Source organism: Cyphomyrmex costatus, unplaced genomic scaffold, assembly GCF_001594065.2.
Source record: "Cyphomyrmex costatus isolate MS0001 unplaced genomic scaffold, Ccosl1.0 scaffold1272, whole genome shotgun sequence".
Classification (NCBI taxonomy): domain Eukaryota; kingdom Metazoa; phylum Arthropoda; class Insecta; order Hymenoptera; family Formicidae; genus Cyphomyrmex; species Cyphomyrmex costatus.
Genome location: NW_017275252.1, coordinates 20,647 through 33,078, shown reverse-complemented (window position 1 = coordinate 33,078; position 12,432 = coordinate 20,647). Strand labels below are relative to the sequence as shown.

At 35.9% G+C, this 12,432-nt stretch overlaps 1 protein-coding gene across 1 annotated transcript; it reads left to right on the top strand.

Annotated features, from left to right (window-relative positions):
- Positions 1 to 5,728: 5,728 nt before the first annotated feature.
- LOC108782465 (basic salivary proline-rich protein 2-like) lies at positions 5,729 to 6,496 on the top strand. Its single transcript, XM_018550745.1, has one exon. The coding sequence runs from the start codon at positions 5,729 to 5,731 to the stop codon at positions 6,494 to 6,496; it is 768 nt and encodes a 255-aa protein (XP_018406247.1).
- The last annotated feature ends 5,936 nt before the right edge of the window (positions 6,497 to 12,432 follow it).

The window sequence follows — 12,432 nt, the reverse complement described above, 5'->3', positions numbered from 1 at the left end:
GATTGGACTCATGCAGCTTCTCGTAGCGTCGACCCAGAGTCCGCACTCAGAGAACTGCCATTTTGGGATTCCGATGGACAACTACCCACGGACCCCGCTTTCGTTTTTAAGATTAATAAAGGAAACTCCCAAAAATACGGGAATCTCACTGTCGAGAAGGAAGAAGAATATAAGTATCCATGCAGATCTGCTGAGAGAGCTCTAGTGTTATATGTCGAATCTCCATTGGTGGCCGAAGCACCAACAGCTGAACTTGAAACCTGCGCAAGAGTAGCTGAGGTAATAGCCTCTTACGCCTAGAACATCTGAACGTCGAGGAAAGGGAAAACGTAATGAGCTTGATAAAAAGGGATCTTTACCCCACGAGAGGGTCAATCCTAGTCGAGCATTTTCGATAGTAGGTGTCGACTTCGCCGGTCCGATCGTTACGCTGATCAGTAAGGGCCGAGGCAGGAGAACTAACAAATCATATATCGCACTATTCATTTGTCTAGCTACGCGAGCTATACACTTAGAAGCCACGACTGAACTCAGTACTGCAGCTTTCATAGCAACTTTAAGGAGATTTGTGGGAAGAAGAGGGCGACCACTCAAAATCTACAGCGATAACGCAAAAAACTTCGTCGGAGCGAACAAGGAACTCCAGGAATTACGCAAATTGTTAATAATCAAGTTCAAGGAGGAGTTAACAACGAGCTCTGCAACGAGGGCATAGAATGGAACTTTATACCACCTCACTCTCCGCATATGGGAGGTATTTGGGAGGTTGGCATTAAGTCATGCAAATTTGAAAAGAGTAATGGGAAATTCGCATTTCACTTTCGAAGAACTCGCAACAGTTCTCGTACAGATTGAAGCCTGTGTTAATTCGAGGCCTTTATGTTCTATATCTGCGGATCCTTCTGATCTGCAACCTCTCACACCAGCATACTTTATTGTAGGAGGATCTTTAACCAGTCTTCCCGAGTTAAACGTAACCGAGATCAAGATCAATCGTTTAAGTCGATGGCAGCTTGTCCAACGCACGATCCAACAGTTTTGGAAACGGTGGGCGGCTGAATACATAGCTAATTTGCAGAATCGAACGAAATGGAAAAGGAAACAGCCCAACTTGCAAGTGAACGATTTGATATTGTTACGAGACGAAAATCTACCCCCGTTGAAATGGAAATTGGGACGAGTAATCGAGCTGCATCCTGGACACGACAACGTAATACGCGTGGTCACAATCCGAACTGAAACCGGCATTTATAAACGATCGGCGGCCAAACTATGCAAGATGCCAGCAGGCGAAGATGAGGAAATTAGATTGTCTAATTTGGTGGGCAGCTTATGTTGAGAATGATAGGAATCGTTTCTTAATATCCGAGATTAGCGTAAGATAAATTATCGACCGCGTAGACTAAGGGAGCGCTCTCGCGTTGATTAAGCGAACTGCGTTACTTACTCTCGCTTCTACTTTGGTTTGTACAACGAGCGTCCAAGCACGCAACTTTGAAATAAAGATAATTATTTGTGTGCAAGCGAGTCTCATTTTCTATGCATTAACGTGTACCATTTCATTATCTTTCAATAATAAAATGTATTACGTTAAAATTTGGTATAAGAATTCTTTTAAAATTAATATTGATCTTTTGTGATTTATTTTTAGAAAACTGTTATATATATATATATATATACAGTTTAATCTCTCACCTAGAACACCATATTTGATTCAAGATTGGAGTGTAAGTTATAAATAGTTTTCAATAACGTATATATTCTCATATAAGTATACATTTACAAATTATTATTCTAATTAATAATTATTATCGTGAAGAAAGATTGTTCTGATAATCAATTTCGTAATAACATTATACCAAAAAAATCTATTACATATAATCAAATACGCCAATAAACGTAATTTTTGAAAAAAATGATTAAAATTATTTAAATTATTTATATATTGACATTAGAAAACAAACTGATATATTATTGAAGGTGCCAGTTCAAAGTGAACATTCATAAAATGTATATCCTTTTGTTGCATATATACGTAATAATGATCTAACAACACATGCACACTAGATGTTTATAATAGTAATATTAAATCATTATTATTAGGTATATATGCTGCAAAAGAATATACACTTTATGTATGTTTACTATGAACTGGCACCTTCATAATATATGAGTCATTTTTCATGGTAATATGTAATATTTTATTATCTTTCAATAATAAAATGTATTACGTTAAAATAGACAATTTGGTATAAGAATTCTTTTAAAATTAATATTGATCTTTTTTATAATTTTTATTTATAAATATAAAAAACTGTTATAGTTTAATCTGTCACCTAGAACACTATATTTGATTCAAGATTTTGGAGTGTAAGTTAACTAGTAGTTAACTAGTTTTCAATCACGTATGTCTTCATAAGTATATGTTTACAAATTATTATTCTAATTAATAATTAATATCGTGAAGGATTGTTCTGATAATCAATTTCGTAATAACATTATACCAATAAAATCTATTACATATAATCAATAATCAAATACGCTAATAAACGTAATTTCTGAGAGAGAGAAAAATAATTGAAATTATTTAAATATTTATATATTTTGCAGGTACATAATTTAGAAGTAATTGATCAAAATGGTGTTCAATTTGGATGGAGGAGGAAATACCATAAAACGATAATAATATAAAGACATTAGATCCGAGTACATTGAAAGTTCTTGATGCCAGTGCTATAATCTTGGATGTGACTAATGCAAAGCTTGTCGACAATAATGTTGCCCTAAATAAGAGTGGTATCAAAACAGTTGACAAGCGCAATAGTACATTACAATAATAAAAGTACATTAAATTCTGAAGGTAATGCAATGCAACCGACACTTTTGACGCTAGAAAACAAACTAATATATCATTGAAGGTGCTAGTTCAAAGTGAACATTCATAAAATGTATATCCTTTTTTGCATATACATGTAATAATGATTTAACAACACATGCACACTAGATGTTTATAATAATAATGTTAAATCATTATTACATGTATATGCAAAAAAGGATATACATTTTATGAATGTTCACTTTGAACTGGCACCTTCAATAGTATATAAGTCATTTTTCATGGTAATAATGTATCCTCACAATATTAGTTATTAATTATAATAATAATTTGTAAATGTATACTTATGAAGATACACGGGATTGAAAACTGGTTAACTCACACACATGTGCTCCAAACTCTTGAATCAAAAATAGTGTTTTAGGTGAGAGATAGAAATAACAGTTTTTTAGATTTCAAAAATGAATCACATATAAGATCAGTATTAATTTCAAAAGAATTCTTATGTACTCCAAAATATTGAATCAAATATAGTGTTCTATGTGATCAAAATAACAGTCTTTATATTTTAAAAATGAACCACAAAAGATCAATATTAATTTTAAAAGAAATCTTATTAAATTGTTTTACCATATTGTACACTTTAACGTAATACATCTTTATTATTGGAAGATAATGAAATTGTAAAAAACCTTAGCATACATAATGAGGTATTCAAGTCAAAGTCAAACGTAAAGTTGGCAACTGTTGGTGTATGTTTTACTTTGATGAACCTGATACCTTCAATAATATATGAGTCATTTTTCATGGTAATATGTATAACAATATTTTTTATATGCGTATTCATTTCCATTTTTATCTTTTAATAATAATATAAAAAACTATTATAGTTTGATCTCTCACCTAGAACACTATATTTGATTCAAGATTTTAGAATGTAAGTTAACAAGCTTTCAATCACGTATATTTTCATAAGTATACGTTTACAAATTATTATTCTAATTAATAATTAATATCGTGATTGTTCTGATAATCAAATACGCTAATAAACGTAATAAGTGTTTTGGTATAATGTTATTAAGAAATTGATTAACAGAACAATCGTTCCTCACAATATTAATTATGAATTAGAATAAAATTTTGAAAATGTATATTTATGAAAATACACGTGATTGAAAACTTTAACTCATATACATGTGCTTCAAAATCTTGAATCAAATATAATGTTCTAGATGAGACATCGAAATAACAGCTTCTTATATTTCAAAAATGAATCACAAAAGATGAGTATTAATTTCAAAAGAATTCTTATCTGCTCCACAATCTTGAATCAAATATGAATATGTATGAAAATAGTTTAAAATAAAAGCCTTTAATCTTTTATTAGTCAAAATCTAATTTTTGTTTGAAATTCCGGTTTCGAGTTGGTTATATAAAAACCTATGTAGTATTATTATGAAACTAACGAGTTCATAAAATTTTTGAAAAAAAATGTCTGAAATTATTTAAGATATATTTTGCAGGTACTCAATTTAAAGGTAATTCGCAATCTTATTTTTCACAGATTTCAATTATCATTACTTTAATATTAAATTTTAATATATGCCTTTCAACATATTATTAAGATCTAATAAGATGCTATAAGCATTGAAATTTGTTAGATTGATTGTCAATCTGACTAAAAGTGATATTACCGCGGTAGTTATTTAGAGTTGCGTTGTAAGTCTGAAAAAATGTTCAGCACGCGATTGAGAGAACTACATACTCGATATATAAATTCACACATAATGATAATAAGCATCTTGGTCTAGCTTTGACCGATAGGCTTTGCTTTGTGCTTCCTTCTTTCTTGTTATTGTTTAACAATTGTACGGTCATAAAAATAAGATTCCATTATTCGTTAATACATATGCGATATATAAATACACACATAATGATAATAAGCATCTTGATCTAGCTTTGACCGTGATAGGCTTTGCTTTGTGCTTCCTTCTTTCTTGTTATTGTTTAAAGGTAATTGATCAAAATGGTGTTCAATTGGGAGGAGGAAATACCGTAAAGATACTAGAGGATCAAGGGACAATTGACACAAAATACAATGTACTTAACAACAGTCAATATATATTAAAAACGATAATAATATAAAGATATTAGATCCGAGTACATTGAAAGTTCTTGATGCCAGTGCTACAATCTTGGACATTAGACGAGGCCAGTATACATTATGCCAACTTTGTCTTTTTTTTTAAAGTAGGGGAAATGCATTTACGCATCCCCGCCCGGTTACGGGTCCCAGGCGGGGTATGTGGGGCTCACCCTATTTAACGGGAATACCCACTAAAACCCCTACTCGTGTCCGTCCACAACCATAGCGGAGGCGCCCCGGGCATCGCATTTAAGCATTCTTCCGGGACGCCCCCCGGCCAGAGCCAGAGACTCTATCTCCCCGAGGATTGCGACACGAGACCATCCTCCGTAATCCTGTGGGAGTTTGCGGGGAGCAAGTTACCCGTCTTGCCCCCCGCACTCCCCACCTCCCGGTGCGGCGGGCGAGACCGCGCCACCGACAGAGGACAAACGCCCCTACCTGCCGAAGGCCACGGCCCCACCCCCCACACCCCGACGCGGGCGCAGAGGAAGGATCACCGCCAGAGGGCAAGTGCCCCTACCTGACGGCTATCCTCTCCTCATGCTTGAACCGGGAAGGAAGAGACCGGAGAAAGAGGGCAAACGCCCCTACCTGCCTCCCCCCTCCCCCCAGCCCCGCGCCCTCCGACGCCGAAGCCGACCACGGGCCACCAACAGAGGACAAAACGCCCCTACCTGTCGGCAGCCCGAGGCCGGCCCCGGCGCCGGGCAGGGGGGGCCCCGCGGCCGGCGGCCCGGAGGTCAATGCAAGCGCAAGGACCATCGCGAACCGCCCACCACAGGAGCCCCCCGAGCCATACACCGGCGCGCCGACGCGCAGCCCACCCCAGCCCCGAACCACGGATTCCCCCCCGCGCCCCCGCGACGCAGAGACCTCCCCAGGCCCCACACACGGGACGACCTCCCAGTCGTCGACCAACCCTCGAAAGAGAAGGGCAGTCCCTCCAAGAAGCCTTCAAAAAGGCGACATCCCTATCTAGGGGAAAACCAGCCGGTCGGCTGAACAGAGTGGTAAGCTGCGGGCCCGCCGGACACTCGTCCGAAAAACGAACGGGACCCAGCCGGGCCCGAGCGGATATACGAATCCGCACGTCGCGCGTACCTCCAACAAAAACCCCTGCACAGCGTCCACACCCCGCGCCTTTAGGCGCAAAAAACCCCAACCGTGTCTGCCACGAAGTCGGACCGCCAACACCCCTAGGGCAACCCCAATGGCCCGAGGATCAGCCGAGCCGCGGATTTCTCAACGCAGCACTCGACCTCACCAAGGATCCCCCAGGGAAGCCCGAGGATGAACCGGGCCGCAGGCGCAGCAACTCGGCCATCCTCACGGTGGCACCCCCACTCCTCTCCAGGGGCTCCCCCGCGGGGGAAGGGGACCAGAAGAGGGAGGGGGGGAGCCCGACGCCCAAAGCGTCACCTCCCGACTTGCAAACTCTGCCCCCCAGGGTGAAGGGATGCCCCCCCGACACCAAGGTCAAGCTTCGGCGCAGGTCCGACATCCCCGAGTGACAGAGTCCGCAAGGGCTCGGGTCCGTGGGTTCGCCAAACCCAAAATGGAAGCCCCTAAGGACTTCCATCCCCTGCGGGAAACTTTATGTCTGATTCGACTCATACTAACTCGAACATGTACTTGAATACCTCATTATGTGTGTGCCAAGGTTAATTTTTTATATATAAGAATTGGAGGCGTATTAATTAACGCGTCGACTTTGGACAACATATTTTTATTTATTTATTAACGTGATATCGTAGGTATATCTTCGGTGCATATTATTACATTATCATATTAATTAAACGATTCGTGCTGTTAAAATCACATTTCAAAGCGATAAAATACTAATTGGTTAGATTTCACTCTGCTTAATAATTTAAAGTCAAATTACTATATCCTATAAAAAACTATTTAAAAAAATGAAGGACTGAGCACCAGTTATGTAATTAATTCTTTAAATTTAATTCTGTAAAGGATTAAACGTTCTTTACAACTTTCATTTTCAAAACATCAAGTTATTTAAAACAGATGTTCTAATAGAAATGATAATTTTTATTTTAAATAAGTTTTCAAAGCTTATTTAATGTTTTTTATACCCCAGTCAACAGTCGGGAGTATTTAAAATAATTTTATTATTTAAAATATATATTTCAAATATGTATATATGTATTTAATATGTATTAAATATGTGGTGAGGGGTACAGCGGAAAGCGGAGGCGATTCGAAAATCGGCCGAAAGTTACGTACACTTTTTGTATATTCACTTTGTACTAGCAACTTTAATTAATAATCAGTTACTTTTCGTGGTAATATATTAACAATTTAACTCGTGATAGTACTGCGATAGTTTTAAATATATGTACGTCATACCGGTTAGCAGTCCGTAGTATTTAAAATAATTTTATTTAATATGTATTTAAATAAAGACTCCACGGTTTATCTGTGAGCCTGGCGAGGGGGGGACGTGCGACTCGCATTCGCCCTTCCACTTGATGTGTTGTTTTGATAACAATCCCCAAGGCTGTTTTCACTAACCGTCTAATATTGACACGTCAGATTTATAACAACATATTAATTTTTTTTCGTTAACGTGATTGCATATTATAAAACAAAAAATAATTAATAATCAGTTACTTTTCGTGGTAATATATTATAATTTAACTCGTGATAGTACTGTGATGGTTTTAAATATACGTCATATCGGTCAGCAGTCGGGAGTATTTAAAACAATAATTTCATTTAATATGTTTTTAAAAGATGACTGCACGGTTTATCGGTGAGTCGGGTGAGGGGGGGATATGAAACTCGCGCGCATCCGCCCTTCCACGTCAAAACAATCCCCGAGATTGTTTTCACTAACCGTCTAATATTAACGCATCGATTTTTTTTATTACCTGCATTTAAAACAAATTTTTTTAAATAAAGTTTTTTACAATTAAATAAGACAGAGGTGCAAGTGGAAGGTGAGAGAGAATGTTAAAAAGTTGTAATAACGAAAAAGAGTGAAATACCGTGAAAGAGAGGGGTGGCGGGGGTCGTTGGTGGGGTGAGGGGAGGGGCGGGTGGAAGAGGTCCGTTGGGCCGAAGATGGTGGAGGTGCGAGTGAAAGGTGAGAAAAAATGTCAAAAAGTTGTAATAACGAAAAAAAGTGAATTACAGCAGAAGAGAGGGGGTTGGTGGTACGGGGGAGGGGGAGGGGCGAGTGGTGGAGGTCCGGTGGGCCAAAGATGGTGGAGGTGCGAGTGAAAGGTGAGAGAGGATGTTGAAAAGTTTAAAAATGCGGACAGAGAAGAAGGACAAAAAGGAGAAGGAGACGTTTCTTCATTTTTCATTAAAATCACCACTTTTCGACCGCTCATATCTCCAGAACGGCTTGACCGATTTAAAATTTTTTTGGCTCAAATTATTCGTGGCAATGCCGCCTTTCAGGACATATGACGTTCGATTCAAAATTTTTTATATTTTAATAGTTATGCACCTTCCAATAATGGACTCTGATGGCTCGGGATAAGAGACTTGTAACGTCTCATAGTTTTTGAACATGGCCGGAGACGCTACCGCGTCTCCTGATATATGGATATAACATTTTATTCCTTTAAGACTTGTTCTGAATCTTTGCAGTCGTCATACTTTATCCATTTATTGTGTCGATGACTAATTGCTGTATAATGACCAATATCTTGATCTGTTGAATTTCTTGTTTGTTTTACAGGTGATTTAAAGTTTACTATTCCAGCAAGGCTATATTCCTTTATCATGAAAGAAAACTTCATTCTCTTTGGTATATCTTTTAATTGAACATCGTATTGTTCTCCATCACCAGAATTAGAATATATTTCCATTATGATAAATCGTCCTGTAAAAAAATAAAAAAATTTAATTTTATTATTTTAAATTAATTTTCTTATATAATGTCAAAACAGCAATAGAATATAATTAAAAAATATAATTATTATATAATTATTATATAATTAAAAACAACCAAATAATATGAACACATTACATAAAACTCAATATTTAATTTCTTTTTGAGATATTTTTTAAAGAAAAAAGTTGTGTTACATATTAAAGTTTGAAATTGTAGGTACTAAGCACACTATTTTACTAAATTTTATTTATAAATATTTTTTTAAAGATTTTGAGAATTTAAATTTTATATTGTGAACAAACACACACACACACACACACACACACACACACACACACACACACATACATGTATTAATTTTTTTACATTCTCATTAAACAAGTATTCCACATATTATTAAATGATTTAAAAATTCGTATATCGTATATTAGTCTAACAAAATATGATAAAGGTAGATACATACCTATTTCGGAAATTGTAGTACTCTCCAATCCATTACAATTATTTTGAGTACAAGAACGAAGTCCTTGGATTGTGATATCCTTTTCGATCTTATCAATATTATTATTTAATAGTGCTTCCAATTCAACTTGCACTAGTGGCAATATCTTCAGTCTTCGAGGACAACCTTTGTCACATTCCGATACTTCTTTAAATGATGGGTATTTCTGAAACAAATGTCTACATAAAAAGCCAACTGATACCTCACAATTGATCAGAATACAACTATTTGGTAATAATGTACATGAAAATATGTCTTTTAAAATCATCGCACGAAGTCTATACGATGATTTTCTTATACCATGAGATACCATTTCGTTAATCAATTCGAAAAATTTACAATTTGTTACACTACTTACAAAATCTTTAATAGTATGCGTGTCAAAATAAGCAGCAATAAATAACTGCAAAATGCTATCGAATGCACAAGTATTTGTTAGAGAATAATTATTCTTTCCAATTTTAATTGATTTTACAGACATGTTATTTCCGTTTTTTATAATTGGTATCTTATGTATGTTACTATTTAATAAAAATTCATTTCTTATACTATCCTTTTGTAAGTATCTTCCTTTAGACTGCGTGTTTGCTGTAACTAATCCTCGCCAATCTTCAACTTCCTTCATTGCGACAATGTCTTCAACATTGTTCAAATTGTGGCAGTCCAAACAAATTCGTTTTTGCCCATATCCTTCTTCTCCAATGGGTATCGAACATTCATCCAAGGCATGAACGAGTTTTTTGCATACATAACACGTATGTCCACCAGTCGGTTCGTGCCCGTTTGCACAAGCTGGACATTTTTTTTCGTTTCTGACATTATCTCTTGTAATCTCATTATTATCTTCATCATCTAAACTTTCCCTGATAATCTCATTATCTTCATTTAAACTTTCTCTAATAATCTCATTATCTTGATTTAAATTAATATTTTCTTCTATTCTTGTATCTCTTGAATCAAGGTCTTGAGTTTTTGCGTTTGTAATCTTTAAGCGGCCGCTCATGAAATTTACGTGCTTTGTCACAAATTCGCCCGCACGCATAGGTACTTTTTCTGTCTTTAACATAATATTTTTTATTATATTAAACTCGCTTTCCACTGAAGCACTGCTGGCAGGAATCCTACCATATCCAAAATTATCTCTGCATATGCATGACCATAGAGGCAACAGTTTCATATCTCTCATGAGATAATCGGCTAATTTTGGTATAAAATGAGCATTTTCCCTGTCTCCTTCATTATCAGCAAGTAACATTTTAACTTCATTATTTATATTTGTTGCCCATTGACTCCATTTATTGATATTACTTCCTTCTTCATCTTCTTTATCATTACATTGTCTTTCATTATCAATATTTAAATCTTCACAATCTTCTGTAATGAGATTTTTCATTTTTATTTTATACTCTTCACACAATGTTTTTTTACCTTCTTCTGTGTCACCCTCTGTCTCACTTTGACAAATAATTAACATTCCTTTTAAAATGTCACCCGCACTCTCAATGTTTTTACATAAAATTAGTTGTCCTAATATGTGTAAATAAAATTTTTTGATACGTGGACGTGTATCTTTGAAAAAATTTGCATATTTTTTTATAAAATGTGCTACATCAATACGTATGTAGCAATCAGGTAAATTATCTCCTTTACAGGCGTCTGCGTATTGTTCGAGAGTAAAATAATTAGTAAAACTTCTTACCGCTGCTGTCAATAATGCACGGGAAAAATCACATACAACTTCACGTGGTTGTGGTGCGCCGGATCGTATCCATTCCATCAGCCAATACTGGATGGTATTTGTTGTGTGTCTTTCAGACAACATTTGCGTTACAGGGAAAAGACCACTTTTCTGTGAGTTAGCTGCACAACTATATAAAAATATAGGTCCTGTTTTTGATTTATCAGATCTTTTAATTTTTTTGATAATGCTTCCTGTTGCGTCAATGTAAACACAAGAAGTTTCATCTGATGTGTATTTTCTGTATACATCCAACTGAAAATTCGACCAATAATGGATATAAAATGGATTTAGGCTAACATTGTGGATGATATTTTTCAATGAACCCAATTGCATTATTCCTAAAGCTTTAATAGGATCTTTATCAAAGTAACTTTCTTGTTTAATTTGATGTTTAGCCACACTTAAGACATTTGCATGAAATAAATGTGGGGGTTCAACATCACCGTCTTGCATTAGCTTTTCTGCTACTTCAACTCTTTATTGCATTATACTTTTCCCTTCTAATTCCTTTACAACTGCTTGTCTAATTGGCTTTCGTAAATAACGTTTCCCACAGCGTCCTTCTCCTTCAAGAAACTTACACCTTATTTCTGTAATTTGCTCATTTGTATTATTAATAATACATCTTATTAATGAGCCACATTTGCATCTACCGTATGCATATCCTGTTTTTCCATCATTAATTAACTTATGTCGTTTGAAATTAAACCCACACGGTAATTTTACACTCTCCCAAATTTTTTCTGTAAAAACTTGCTGCCACGTACCGGGTTGCAATATAGTATATTCTCGCGTCGAAGGAGGTCTACCTTTTTCTTTACGCCGATATGTTCTACGAATTATCATGGCATTGAAATCAGCCTTTGCCATAGTAAACGTAAATGTCAATACACCATCCGTATTATTTACGGGCATATTAGAATTATTTAACGTGAACTCACTTACTGTTGATTCATTTGCAGGAACAACGCTGGATATCTCTGAAATACGATGTTCCGTATTATCCAAATTCATCTGCTGATAAGAAGAGACAGGGGGACAGCCACTTAATTTCTCTCTTAATTTAAACCTATTGCACGTAACAAATGTGTATAAAGATAGTGGCGGTATTCGATTTTCCAGTTCTTTTGATATTGTTATCCAAATGGTATCGAGTTTTGAAGTAACATTCTGATCCTTTATCAAGTGGTCCTTATATTTTATTAATGTGTCGATTAAAACGTCTCTCTCTATTTTTGGTGGTCTTCCACGAAGAGGCATGGTAAAATTCTTGTTAAATTTGCGACAATAATAAAATATATGAGAATGAACCACGTAAAGAGAACGATTATATATATATATA